Raw genomic sequence first — 13,260 nt, 5'->3', positions numbered from 1 at the left:
TTCATGAGATGTACCAGAATTCGCAACGACATTGAATAAATGCTTCAAAGCTGACAAAGTTTCCAAATTAAGCTGCTGGGGAGGAACAGATTGAAGCAAAAACCCCAATATAGAAAATCCAGAAAGTAGAAGCATCTGTTGCTGATTGGCCAAATTCTCATCCAGAACAGAAGCTATAAGCTCAATGATTTCAGCAGTTAAACGTTCCTTTGTAATAGTTGCAAGTAAAGTTTCTCCAAATTTCTCACTCTGTGTGTGTTCATATAAATCAGACTGAGTGAAAAGTGGAAAAAAAACAGATACGCCACCAACACAGTAAATGATTTGTTGTAGCAACCGTCTGGAACAGAGCTGTGTCCCCATCAACACATTAGCTTCAAATGGGTCATCTGGCAAATGCTCCAGTGAAGGAGAGACATTGTATAGTGTCCTTCCGTTGCTCGCCTAAAAAACATATAATTTTTAGAATTCTGTAGGACCAAAGACAAATCAAAAACTTCCAGTAAACATGAAGCAACAGAAATATAACCTGTGCATTAAGCCCAAATATTATTCTGGATGAGAGGCCGTCTTTGGCATCAAGAATGCTACCAGGCAAGGGATTATCCACAGAAACTGAAACTTCATTATCAAGAAAGGAATACATATAGCTTGGTCCCAAGGAATAAATACCCTGTACTTGTTCAGGAGTAATGGCATCATTGAACAGGTAAACTGGACCTATCTGACCAAAAAAAGGGGATGAATCCTTGATGGAGAAAATTGCATCATCTTCCTCGTACAATTTTAGGTTGAGTTTTGCACCAATTGAGCAACTAGTCAAAACTTCATTAACTTTTGCATATCTGACCAAAAAAAGATGAAAGAAAGGTTAATATCTATCAAGGTTTTAATCCTTCTAATGCCCGTGTCTTTGGAGGGCTGGGGGAACTTGAATGATCTGTTTAATTAAATCTGCAATTTCTTCCTCCTAATACTTAAAATTGAATTTCATATACAATTGCACAGCACCTGCACTTTTCTGAGGAGATGAGAACTCCATCAACAAAACATCTCAGTTGGCTTCCCCCTGAAAATGCTCTGCCTATGGTATGTGTCAAACACAGAAAATGCCATTTCTTTCTGACAAGGTTGACTTGCAGTGACACAGCCTGGTGCTTTTGATTATTTGACTGCAAAGACGTGAAACACATAATCATAATTCCACAAGCTAAAGAATAGACATGCCACAGAGATTTATGGAGTTCACAAACCAAAAATAATCTGAAACAAGAAACCAGATCCAAGCTGTAAACTTACATTGACAGAAATGCAAACTAAGTAACAACAGGGAAAACCTGAGTCTTACCTCATAAATCAACCAGTCTTTTGCAAGAACAGCAAAGCACCCTCTTCCACTTTCTGTTAGAAAACTAAAAAGACTCATTGTCCCACTTCTAGGAAAGCTTTCTACTCTGAGCCAACAAGAAAAAGAAAATCCTTTATTCAAAGGCCAGTGTACTGGTGTTTTGATCATGACCCCCTGCAAGTGAAAGAGAAAGCATTACAGAGTAACAAGGTCAATTTTCTAAATTAGGATATCTAACAACAAAACTTAGATCCATAGCAGCCAAGAGAGAGTGGCAGGGACACAGATAGAAACAAAGACAGAGATATGCTGCTAACAGATCCTTCTTGTGCACAAAACTTTTGTCGCTATAATTAGTGCAATCGCAAGGAAAAAAATCCAGCCAAAAGAAATTATTAAAAAAGCGGACATGGAGAATGTAAATATATACATGGAGTGCTGCCTAAAATAAAATTAAAATTGGATATGGACATGAAAAAAAAAGAGCATTGATATGCAGAGAGCTATAGTAGGTAGAAAACATAGGCTATATATGTAAGACAAATGTGATAAGCATGGAGATGCAGTCTAAGTGGCTTTCATCACAAGTCTGAATGGCAACATTAACTAGAATCCTAGTCAATATACTCTCTGTTGAGTTGAGAATTTATATTATATTTTTGAAGGCTCCTACTGGAATTAATAGGTATATAATGAAGAACATAGCAAAGAAAAATCTCCATAGAGCCTTACTTATAGCCATTACAAGATCATAACCCTTTCAAAACTAATTAGGGGGAGAAACATAGATATAACACCAGAAATTATTGGGAATTCTCACTTTACACTTTCTTCACTGAGTTGCCATAGTCTGTCTCTTTCTCAAACTTTTGTGATATAAACATTTAAGTTTCCAAACCCATGCTGGACCAGTTTTCTCGTTCATCTTACATTTCCGACTTGCATCCAGTCATTACTCGATGAATACCACCAGTGAACACAGATATGGAGTTTCTCCAACTAGCATTCTAAAAGACCAATCCAGCAAAACCACAACTCTTACATTAACTTATTCATCATTATTCATGCCATGCTGGATTTGGGCGATAATGTTTTCTTTACCTAGTTGTCAAAGTTGTCTTCTAGTCTATATTCTCCTTTCTAGGTTTTGATAGAGATCAATTCTAACAAGAAGAGAGGAGTATGTTTGGAAAAATCAGTTTTAGTTTTTTCCATGCAGTCCAAAAGCAGTAGGCATTAAATATACAAGAGGCAATCTTGGAAACTTAATCTCTCTTATTACCATGTGAACACATAATGAACCTCTAATAGGCTCAAAATTTTCATGAATGGACGGAAAGCTATTATGAATAATGGTGCTGGCAAGGTCAACCCATATGCATCAGCTGAAGAATGCATCAGACCAAATGGCAAATGATAGTTGAAAAGAGAAATGTATAACCACCTGTTACCACTATATGCGCAAATACACAAATAAACATTCCACGTATTACATTGAGACATGTATCACCCTGATGCAACATGAACATACCGAAATTCATATGCGAACTGATAAACAGCCACCCATCAAATATTTCCAGGCATATATGTTGTTACTCATTGGCAGTCAATGTTTAATAAAAAAAAAAAGGATTGCAGCTGTTGGTAGTGGTGAAGAGGAGTGTGAACCATGTCCTGGTAGTTGAGGAGCCTTATTCACTACTATAGCCATAAGTATCAAAAAATTGGAGCGGAAGTGATACCCCCCAACTTTTTCAGAAAAGAATTCCACCAGCCAAGGAAGAGGACAGTTTGAGTTGCTTATTCTTTCCTATGCACACCCAAAGTTCTCAAAAATGATAATTAAAGATGGAATGTAAACCTATGTGTTGGGGGATTTAGTGGCAACCACGTTTGCCCCCACTTATAGCATGTCCAACCATCTGCAGGAAGGTTACTCTAGCCTTATTTTGATTTAATTTGTCAAGCAAATTAAATTAAATGACTTCTCCTCAGAAGCAGGCAGCCATGCCAGCTAAACTCAAGCTCTCGAATGCACATGTATCTATAACTTCAGCCAGATTTGCTCTAGAAGTCGATGAATAGACTAGAATAGAATCCTTCATTGCTACAAAGTGTACGACTATGAAATGTATATAATAAACAAAGTACATAACAGTCATAGAGAACATCTGAAACTATTTACAGTAGGAACTAGGCTTCAACTATGAGATGATGAATTTCAGAGGATAGCAAAAACTCTATGGAAAGCCTATTAATTGGATGCTTATATCTTCTCTTCTAGAAAAAGGGGAAAAAGTTCCAGCAAATATGTTCACCCTATCTCAGAGATCACTACTATAATTACTAAATTTCACATATATGATGCACATGAAAAAGGTATTCTTGGGCTCATAAAACGTGCAATCTCAACATTTAAATCCATTAATATTCTCTTATAAATGAGCAAAAACATTTATCACCATGTAACTTCTAAAGTAGCATTCAAGGACACCACTAGACTTACCGAATCAATCCCATTAAAATCAAAGAATGCTGTAGGTCCTTTCTCATTTAGCATTGATAACATGCTGGTTAACAATAATGAGCTGTACTGCTGCCTAGTTCCAACTTTCTCACTTCGGAGAAGAGCAAAAATTTTTCGAATATCCTTTCCTGAAATGCTATATCCACCTGTGACCTGGATTAGGTGCGCTATTTTCAAGACCACCTTAACATTATCCTCTTGTGAAAACCAATCCAGAAGAAAGTTTAGGATTCCTGCTCTGACACATGAATCTCGATTGGATATGGAATCTCGTAGCAGTTGAAGAAGAACATTAAGCCCATTATACCGCTCTGAGTCACTGCTCTGCCCAGTCATGAAAATCACTAGGTATTGGCTCAAATGAACTTTAAAACAAAGGCAATCTGACATTCAAAAAGAAAATGACAGAAAGTCCATTACTCAGGAACACGATGAGGGATATGAAATACCAACCTTCTGAAGAACATTAAGATAAAGCAAGATCACATCCTCATTCTGTAAATAGAAAAGTAATAACTATCATCAGTACTTTACACACAACTAGTACAAGGAAACCAGAAAACATGCCTTACAGCTAAATGGTCAGTGAAATTCCCATACACGGCCAAGTTCATTTTCCAAAAGGAGCCTAAGGTCCACCTGGCAAAAGAATGGCGATATTCTGAATAAAACTTTGAAAACTCACCTTTATCAGTGGACTTGCTTTAAGATCAAACTTTCCATCGACCAGCATATCAAGCAGAGCACTTAAAAGTGATTCACTTGGCTGCCATTGGCAGAAGTCCAACAATAAGCTCTGCAGAGTCTGGTAACCCTTGCCCACAAGAGCCCTAAAAGCAGCCTAGACAAATTTAAAATTTAAAATCAGCAAAGGAAAAGAACAAATATATGGAGGTAAGGTACAGCCAGTCATTTATCCAGAGAGCCCATGAATATGTGTACACAGACCAGTTAACTAACAGTCCTTACAAGGCTGGTCAAGAACACAAATGATTAAATGTTAGCAAGCAGTCACTGCATCATATTTAATATATGAAGCATACCTATGGACAATTAAGGCCTGAGAGCTATTTGGGCCATAAGCATACCAAAGGCCTTCAAATTAAAAAAATCCCAACACAAAACTTAAGCAAAATAACGATAGGACCAAACCCCTTAATTTAATGGGACAAGTAAACAATTGAGGCCAAGATTGATTTGGTCAAGCTCAAGAAAGGATAGGCCAACCCAGGGCCAAGTTAAACAAGAAGGTCTCAATTCAAGCTTAATTTCAATAATATTTACACCAAACCCAAGTCCACAGCCACTAACCTGGTCCTTGATCTAGAAGAAACTAGTATGTACTCAGCTCATAATCTGTAAACTCAAATTTTAACTTTTGTTCTTTATCCTATTTCAGAAAAATTAAATTTAAAAAAAAAAACAAAGAAGAAGAAGAAGAGGCTATGAGCATTACAAGAAAGACCATGCTAAGATCAACTCAATTGTAAGTGTCAGCAGCCAACTCCAGTGTGTCAGCTAAGACACTGGGCCAATACAAAGACACTGTAACCAACCTCCAGCATGGTCTATGCTAAGGCTTGACAACTGACGCCAATATTATTTACTTGTGTCCACCCTAATAATTTCAGATACAAATCTTCTTCACTTTAATACCAATAGATGTTAATTTGGTACTAGAATTTACAATTTCCAATCCTTTAGCAAATAGGAATTCGCAGGCCTATAATTAACCCCCCCCCCCCTTCACCCCCCAACCCAAAAAAAAAAAAAAGTTACTTTCTAGCTTGTTAAAGTTCATCTTTCCTATTTCTCACAGAGCCTAGTAAACAAAAGTGTCAACCAAATTCTTAATAAATCTTTTCAGAAATGTTTCCCAACTAGACTTTCTAGATTCAAATGGACCTTCAAAGAGCATTCTTTTCAAATCAATCACAGCCTTGTCCAGATTGTCATAACACATATTTTCAATCTTCGCTAAGTTATAAAGCAGCTCATGTTGTCCTGTCCACAAAGACATATAGTTCTCTCTGGATATGCAGGGACATGTATAATCTACAATAATCATAGTCAGAAAAAATGAGGAGTTATCTTTTGATACGCAAAACAAAAAAGTTGACCAAACACAGCCAGAAAAAGGCACAAAGATAAGAAGTACAGTCACATCAGCGACTACTAGAGTTGAGAAGGGAAAAAACCGTGCAATGTTCAACCACAGCATATTAGAAGCTCAATTATACTTGTATCAAGCTACGAGAACTGTAATCTAAAGTTCAGTTTCAAAGTTTTAAACTACATAAAACTGCAAGGAAAGTAGCAGGCACCTTTGAAGCATCATCGCCAGAGAGCAGGCAGGTAAGTGTTTGAAGAACGTTGAGAACCAACTTCTCACCAGTTGTTGCATCAAGGTTGCCGTTCAATAATGATACAATGTGCAAAAAGCACTCACCATCCCGAAACAAAGCCCGATATTGCTGATAATAAGGAAATAAGATACAAATCACCCATAAATACGAGAGGGAAAAAAATCTCCTACAGCTTCATCAATTACGCATTTCCCAATGGCAACAAACAACCATCCCCTGATTCCCCAGAACCCATACCTACAGTCAACTGCCATTTGAAACAATTTGGCCCTCCCACGTGAAATATGTTCCAGCCCTCCCACATGAAATATGTTCGAGCCCTTCACCCTGCAATACCAATGCCTACCCTGTGCAGTCATATTCCCATTGCTGTCACTAGCTAGTACAGTCCTTCCTTTCCTCCACATCCAACACAAAACCTCCCAATTCCACCTCAGTACAAGGGATATCTAATAAACCTTGACAATTAACCTAGATGCCTTGACCCGCTATACTAAGCTTCAACGGGCAACAATAGCAAGGATCAGAGTCAATTAGCTCATTCACCATAATCCCAATCCATTTAACTGACAATTACAACATGTGTGTGTGTCATTTTCCTCAGTTGTCTAAATCCATAGGAGAATATGACAGACAAGGTTTTAAAACAGGACGTGAAAGATGGTGAAAGAGGTGGTGTGGAAGCAAGTAATTAAGCCAGTGCCATGTTGGAGACAACTGATATACATATTTCTTTCTTTCCTGTGTAAAGAAGGAGATATATTGTATGCAGTTGGGGGTAATAGTATCCAGAAAACAAACATAGTAGTCTGGTATGGTTCAAGGAGGTAACATGCAAGAGACGCTTGAAAGTAGCTCATGGTGTCTCATCATTGTCACATAATTCAGCAACTATTCTAAGACCGAGGCCAATTAACTTCTAAATCATATTATAGAGGCATTTTTTTATTTCAAAAACTGGTAACAACATATTTAGCAGAGACTGACGATTCCTTTTATCATGACACAGCGCATGCAAAAGAATAAATGCAATAAAGCACATGCATAAATACAAGAACAAAAATGGATAATAGAAAAACCAGATTTGGTTCACCTGATTAACATACCATTTGATCCATCAAGAGTATATTTCTCATCCCAACTAACAAATCAACTGACAATTCCGCAAAGTTCATCTCTCGTTCCTTCACATGAGTGAATGTCTCAAGATACTTGGAAGATAAATACAATTTAGCTTTTCTATCCTCCTCAGATGAAGGAACTACCTGTCACATAGAATACTTGAACAGATGTAAGTATCCATCTGGTGCTTAACTGCGAGAACAATGATGACTAGCATTAAATAAATTTTTTATGAGCCAAACAATGTACCTTCATCAAATCAAGAATGTACTTGAGCATACGGTTTCTCAGATCTTCTTCCCAGAATAAATCAAACAAGCAATCGATGCAAGCAGAACTATGGAGTATATAAATTTTTGCATCATCTGTGACAAAATACTCTGCAAAAAGTTCAAGGCAGGTTTCCACACTTTTGTGCCAGCTGGGGACAGTTTTAGGTGAATCAGAAATCCCATTGTTTAAAAAGACCATTTTCTCAGAAGTAGTTTCTGAAAAACTTGAACTCAAATGCCTTTTTGATTCTTGAGCCAGAATTGAAGCAACTTTGAGCACCCGAGGAATTGCATCAAGAGCCTTGAAAGAAGAAACAGTTTTCTCAGGTGAAAGCTGCATTACATGAAGAAGGCTCTTTGCAAGAACATTAGCAATCTCAGGATTAGCAACAGATTGTTCAAGGGCATCCAGTAAAACTGAACATTCAGCCTGCCAGAAAATGAAAAGGACTTGTTGGAGCACAAAAACAAACAAGCAGAGAAGGAAATACAGACTGAAATTTATGAAGAACATACAGTTTAGAGATTACAAAGAGAAGGGAGGCAAATCTTTCTGCAAGTTAAACATAATACATGCTTGAGGAGAAAAAGGATTACAAAGATGCCAAAGTTAGTTTTGGATTCATGATAAAAAGAAGAACAAAATATTGAAGAAAAACACAGTTCCATAGCAACAATTTAGTAATGAATTATAGCACTTGTCAAACAAACAAGCATTGATTTTGTAATCACAATCCTGTAAAGACTATGAAGGGTCACCCAAAAGATAAAGACAGAGAAACAGATTAAAAGTAACGAGGAAAGAAGTCATCAAATTCACAGAACATTGATTAACAGATCAATAGATCAACAGATTATTGACTTTGTCTACAATATTTTACAAAATTCACAGTAGCAGTGAAGTACTCTTGATGCGACATTCAGACGCTGAATCTCATGCAAAACAAGGGGAACTTAGAGTGGACCTGGATCAGGAGGTGGTCATCTTATTCTGTTCAGTGAACAGGTCTTACATATGCCCAATCAACCTTTAAACATGTGATTGAACAACTCTCTCTACAACAAATGAAAACATCACAGGAGTGATGAATATACAGACCTGAACTTCTTGGATTTAGAGACGGGCAAATATATTGCCAAGCCTAGTAAAGCAGGCTTGTGACCTGCCTGGGGGCATTTGAAGTCAACCAACAAGACGTACAAGGAATATCTGTACTGCCATGTCAATTCATAACAATCAAGTATTCTAGAGCCTAAGCAGATTTGGTGGTGAACCAAAAGTTGCTCCACTGTCTGCTGTTGATCTACAGTTTCCATCTTTTGATATCTTATTTTCAAGGACATGCCATCCAATAGAAGTTCCTTACCTCAGTCAAATCTTCTAGGAGTACCTCTACTCACTTCACAACCAAGAAAGACAGATTTACACAAGACAATAATCTCTAACATCAGAGCATATATACCATGCAGCCAAGAGGAGGGAACAAAAAAGAGCTGATACAACACAGGCAATTGGCAAAATCTATAAAATCTAAAATAGCAGATGAAATATTTAATGTGAGACCCGCACAGAAAGAAAGAACCAACCAAGTTATGTGAAATTCCACTTAAAGTTGCTGCCAGCTCCAGGAATGAAATTGCTTCCACTTGGAGAACTTCAACTTCGTTACTACTGATATGGCCCTCATTCCCAGTGAAACCAGAAAACTGTCTGCTTCTCATAATAAAACCTTCAGAACTGGAGCAGTTATCACCAGAGAATTCTACTGCAGTTGGGCCATAGTAGAAAAGATTCTCAGAGAAAATAAAGTCCCACGCTCCCTCAGCCCGGAACACATCCAGTGATGAAGGCAATAAAATAAGGATCTTCCGGAATGTCAAAAGAACAGAATGCTGCAGCGTATACACAAAAATCCTAGAGAGAATACATAACAAAGCATGTAAATGTCAGGGAAAAACTGAAATATGGAAAAATAGGCCTAAGATAAACCATATGAAAGAGAAAAAAGATGCTAATAAGAAATAAAGAGCCAAGCACATGGACAATCTGAAACTACAAAACCACTGGATGAGTGACCTCTCTTCCCTTTGTTCCCCCTTTCTATGTATCTGCTCCATGCAGTTTTGGCAGAAGCCAGCAATTGGGTGCAAAAGAGATGAAAACGCGAGATACTTATTTACACACCTTAAGTGGCTAGGCAGCTCATTTCCATAGGAGCATGCCTTAATACAAGGGAATATTGTAAGAAGCACCCTCAAGAACCACTTTATTGAAAGCTCAAGATATGCTGAAGAAACTGGCAAGGTACTTGTACTAGTTGATGGTTGAAGATTTTGATGTATAGCATCTTCAAAACCAAGAAGGAAAGAACAAAGGACTGCAATCAAATTCGTAACATAGTGATTCCAATTTTGTGAATCAGGTGCTGGAGGAGAAAGCCCTTTCTCGTGAAGTTTGGTTGCATTAACATCCTCATCGTCATGTACAAGCATTTTCAACTCCTGCTGCTTGTAATCTTGAAGCATGAATGCGAGCGAACAAAAGCTATTAGCAAACTTCTGTACTCTTCCATTCTCAGACAGGAATTGCAAATTATTCATATTCCCAAAGCTGTTAGCTGGTTAAGGGCATGACTAATTTTTGCAAAACCTCAAAGCTATTAAATGCCAAGGGCATGAAGAATCTTCTAAAGTTATATTAAAGCACTGAGATAAGAGCTTAAAATCATAAAAGTAAACACAAAAGTGCTTATTTTTGCAACTCCATGTTTATGTAAATCCTATTTGTCAAGCAAACTTAAAAAGAAAAGAGCCAATTTAATTTTCACGGTCTTCTGCATTTCTAAAGCACTCTTGCACTATGTGAGAGTTCACAAGGCTTGGAATACTTGCTTGAACATGTAAAGCAAATTATGAAAAGCAACCAAATACAAATATGTCAGAGTTCAAAAGGATACACAGCCTCTCTAAGTATCTCCAAGGAAAGAACGTGCAGCTGGAAAATAGCCTGCAAGGAATTTTCGGTTCTGCAATGAGAATACCCACAACATCAGTGGCTAGTGAAAATGACGAAAGAAAATAAATTTAAGTGACATCAAATGTTGTATCACACAATGCTATACCAAAGCACGACTACCTATAAAACAAGATAATCGACCCAGTTGAGTTCAGTTTGGCCATTCAGGGGCACACTTTCAAAAATTATTTTGGTTACAAAGTCTAAAACTGAAATTGATGCTATAACAGGGAACAAAATAATGTAAAAACTCTTCAGGATGCAAATACCACACAATCAAGTAAAACAGGAACAGGAGGCAAAAAAGGAAAAGTTTCAATGGTTGAATTGGAGCCATTTACTTGCAATGTTGCTTTTAAGAGAATATAAATATTCTTGTAGATAATAAATTAGTAGAGGTATTCTTGTAAATAGTTTGTTCGGTTTGTACTCCTATAAATACTAGTTGGTCACTCATAACATGGTGGCTAGATGTTTTTCTCCCAAAATACATATTCTCATGGTATCAGAGCTAAAGTCCTAGGACTAGGGTTAAACATCTAACAAAAGTCCTGTTCATCGCATACTGTTCACGCATACTATTCCAAGGTACTGTTTATCACAAATTTTGACTGTTTTTTGGTTTGAAGTGCTATTCGCTATGGCTGAAAGTTTATCAAAAAATATCCTGACATCCACTAATATTATGCCAATGGTAATGCCTCAAATCACTAATTGAAAATTGAATGACACTAATTATCAACAGTAGTCAAAAGCTGTTAAGATTTATCTGACAGGCTTAGGAAAGCAACGATATCTCACAGATGACTCTCCTATAGAGGATAACAAGAAACTAATGTGGATTCAAGAGGATGCCCAAATTCTTGGAGCACTATGAAATTCTATGGAACTACGAATTGCTTACATATGTTCTCATTGTGAAACAACAAAAGAAGTTTGGGATTATGTCCGGTTACTATATTGCAGTAATCTTTCACGGATGTATGATATTTCTTTGGAGTATTTTCAGTTGCAACAAAATAACAAGACAGTAATTGAATATTTTGCTGATCTCAAGCGAATTTCGAAAGAATTGAATGCTGTAATGCCTCTCTCAATTGATGTTACAATTATGCAAAGGCAAAGAAAGCAAATGCTTGTGCTCAAATTCTTGGCTAGCTTTAAGCCAAAATTTGAACCAATCAAATCTCAGGGCTTGTTTGGAAGTCCAAGTTTTTACCAAGTTTTTATTATACTAGTTTTTTAACAACTTGTGCTACAGGAACCTCAAAAACTTATCAAAATTTTTTAACCTACACACTTAAAATATCCAAAACACAAAAAAAAAACTCCCTTCCCCTTTTCTTCTTCTTCCTCCCCCACCACTACCTCCGTCAACTGCTCCGTCACCGGCCACCACCTCCGCCACCGGTTCCAGTGCCGATCACCTTTTCCGGTGCCAATTTTTTTTTTCCTTTTTCCCTCTCCCCTTTTTTTTTCTTTTTTCCCTCTTCCCCCGCAAGTTTTTTTTTCTCTCTGCGTCTCCCCCCCTTCTCCCCCACCACCCTTCCCCTTCCCCTCTGGCCGATCTGGTCGCGAGACCAGATCGCACCGAGGGAGGGTGAGGGTGGCGGGGAAAGGGGAGGACAGAGGGAAAGGGGGGCTTTGCCCAAAAAAAAAAAATTAACGGGTGGCGGGATTCAGGGGTGGTAAACGGGAAGGGGAATAGGGGAGGGGGAAGGGGCCAAGGGGGTGACGGGAGGAGGGGGAAGGTGGCGAGGGGGTGGCGGGGCAGTGAGGGTGGCGGGGTAGAGGGGGAAGGTGGGCCTGTTTGGAAGTTGCGGGGGGAGGGGGTGGCGGAGGAAGGGCAGAGGGGAGGGCAGAGGGAAGGGGGTGGCGGGGGGAGGGAGAAAGCCGGCAAAGGGGGAGAAGCAAAGCAGGGGGAAGGAGGGGGGAGGGAGTGGCGGGGGAAGAGGGGATGGCCGAAAGCAGGGGGAAGCGGGGTGAGGGGATGGCGGGGGAAGGGGGAAGGCGGGCAGAGGGGGTGGCGGAGGAAGGGGGTGGCAGGGCAGAGGGGGAGAAGCAAAGCAGGGGGTAGCGGGAGGTGGCACTGCTGGAGGCAGAGGTAACGGGGAAGAAGAAGAAGAAGAAGAAGAAAGAAAAGAGAAAGGAAAGAAAGAAAAAGAAAAAGAAAAAGAAAGAAAAAAAAAAAGAAAAGAAAAAAAAGTTTTTAACCCTACAAAAACTTCTACAAAATTTTTCTCTTTACAAAAAACTTCTACAAAATTTTTTCAAAAACTTCTACAGTGCACTACAGTAAAGTTTTAGACAAACTCCCAAAAAACTAGGGTTCCAAACAGGCCCTCAAATTTTAGTAGGTGAACAATTACCGTCCTTTGCAGAGGCGTGTGCATATGTCTTACGTTCTGCATCTAAGGACAATGCACAGGGTGATGGTGCTCCAACTAATGACAAGTCTGCTTTAGTTGCTAACAACAATCGAATAGAACAACTTAGTCCTGGACGTGAGCAACTTAGCTTTGGACGTGGCTCTCATGAAAGAAGAAGTCAAGGAGGTCGTGGAGGCCAAGGCACCCGTGAGTGCACTCATTGTGATTTGAAAAATCACA

General features: G+C 38.6%; 1 protein-coding gene across 5 annotated transcripts in view; it reads right to left on the bottom strand.

Annotated features, from left to right (window-relative positions):
• The window catches only part of LOC140015290 (BEACH domain-containing protein B-like), a 40,565-nt gene that overhangs the window by 14,664 nt on the left and 12,641 nt on the right, over positions 1-13,260 (bottom strand). For all 5 annotated transcript variants that reach the window (XM_072067312.1, XM_072067314.1, XM_072067311.1 and 2 more), the window contains 13 exons: positions 10,593-10,661; positions 9,821-10,246; positions 9,223-9,550; positions 7,613-8,065; positions 7,348-7,506; positions 6,200-6,349; positions 4,561-4,716; positions 4,329-4,370; positions 3,855-4,199; positions 1,349-1,522; positions 1,012-1,172; positions 530-845; positions 15-444 (listed from right to left, as the gene is read on the bottom strand). In XM_072067312.1, coding sequence (XP_071923413.1) covers positions 15-444; positions 530-845; positions 1,012-1,172; positions 1,349-1,522; positions 3,855-4,199; positions 4,329-4,370; positions 4,561-4,716; positions 6,200-6,349; positions 7,348-7,506; positions 7,613-8,065; positions 9,223-9,550; positions 9,821-10,246; positions 10,593-10,661 — 3,209 coding nt within the window. The remainder of the gene's footprint in view (positions 1-14; positions 445-529; positions 846-1,011; positions 1,173-1,348; positions 1,523-3,854; positions 4,200-4,328; positions 4,371-4,560; positions 4,717-6,199; positions 6,350-7,347; positions 7,507-7,612; positions 8,066-9,222; positions 9,551-9,820; positions 10,247-10,592; positions 10,662-13,260) is intronic.

Source organism: Coffea arabica, chromosome 10e (genome assembly GCF_036785885.1).
Source record: "Coffea arabica cultivar ET-39 chromosome 10e, Coffea Arabica ET-39 HiFi, whole genome shotgun sequence".
Taxonomy (NCBI): Eukaryota; Viridiplantae; Streptophyta; class Magnoliopsida; order Gentianales; family Rubiaceae; genus Coffea; species Coffea arabica.
This window is presented reverse-complemented; position numbering and strand designations above follow the sequence as displayed.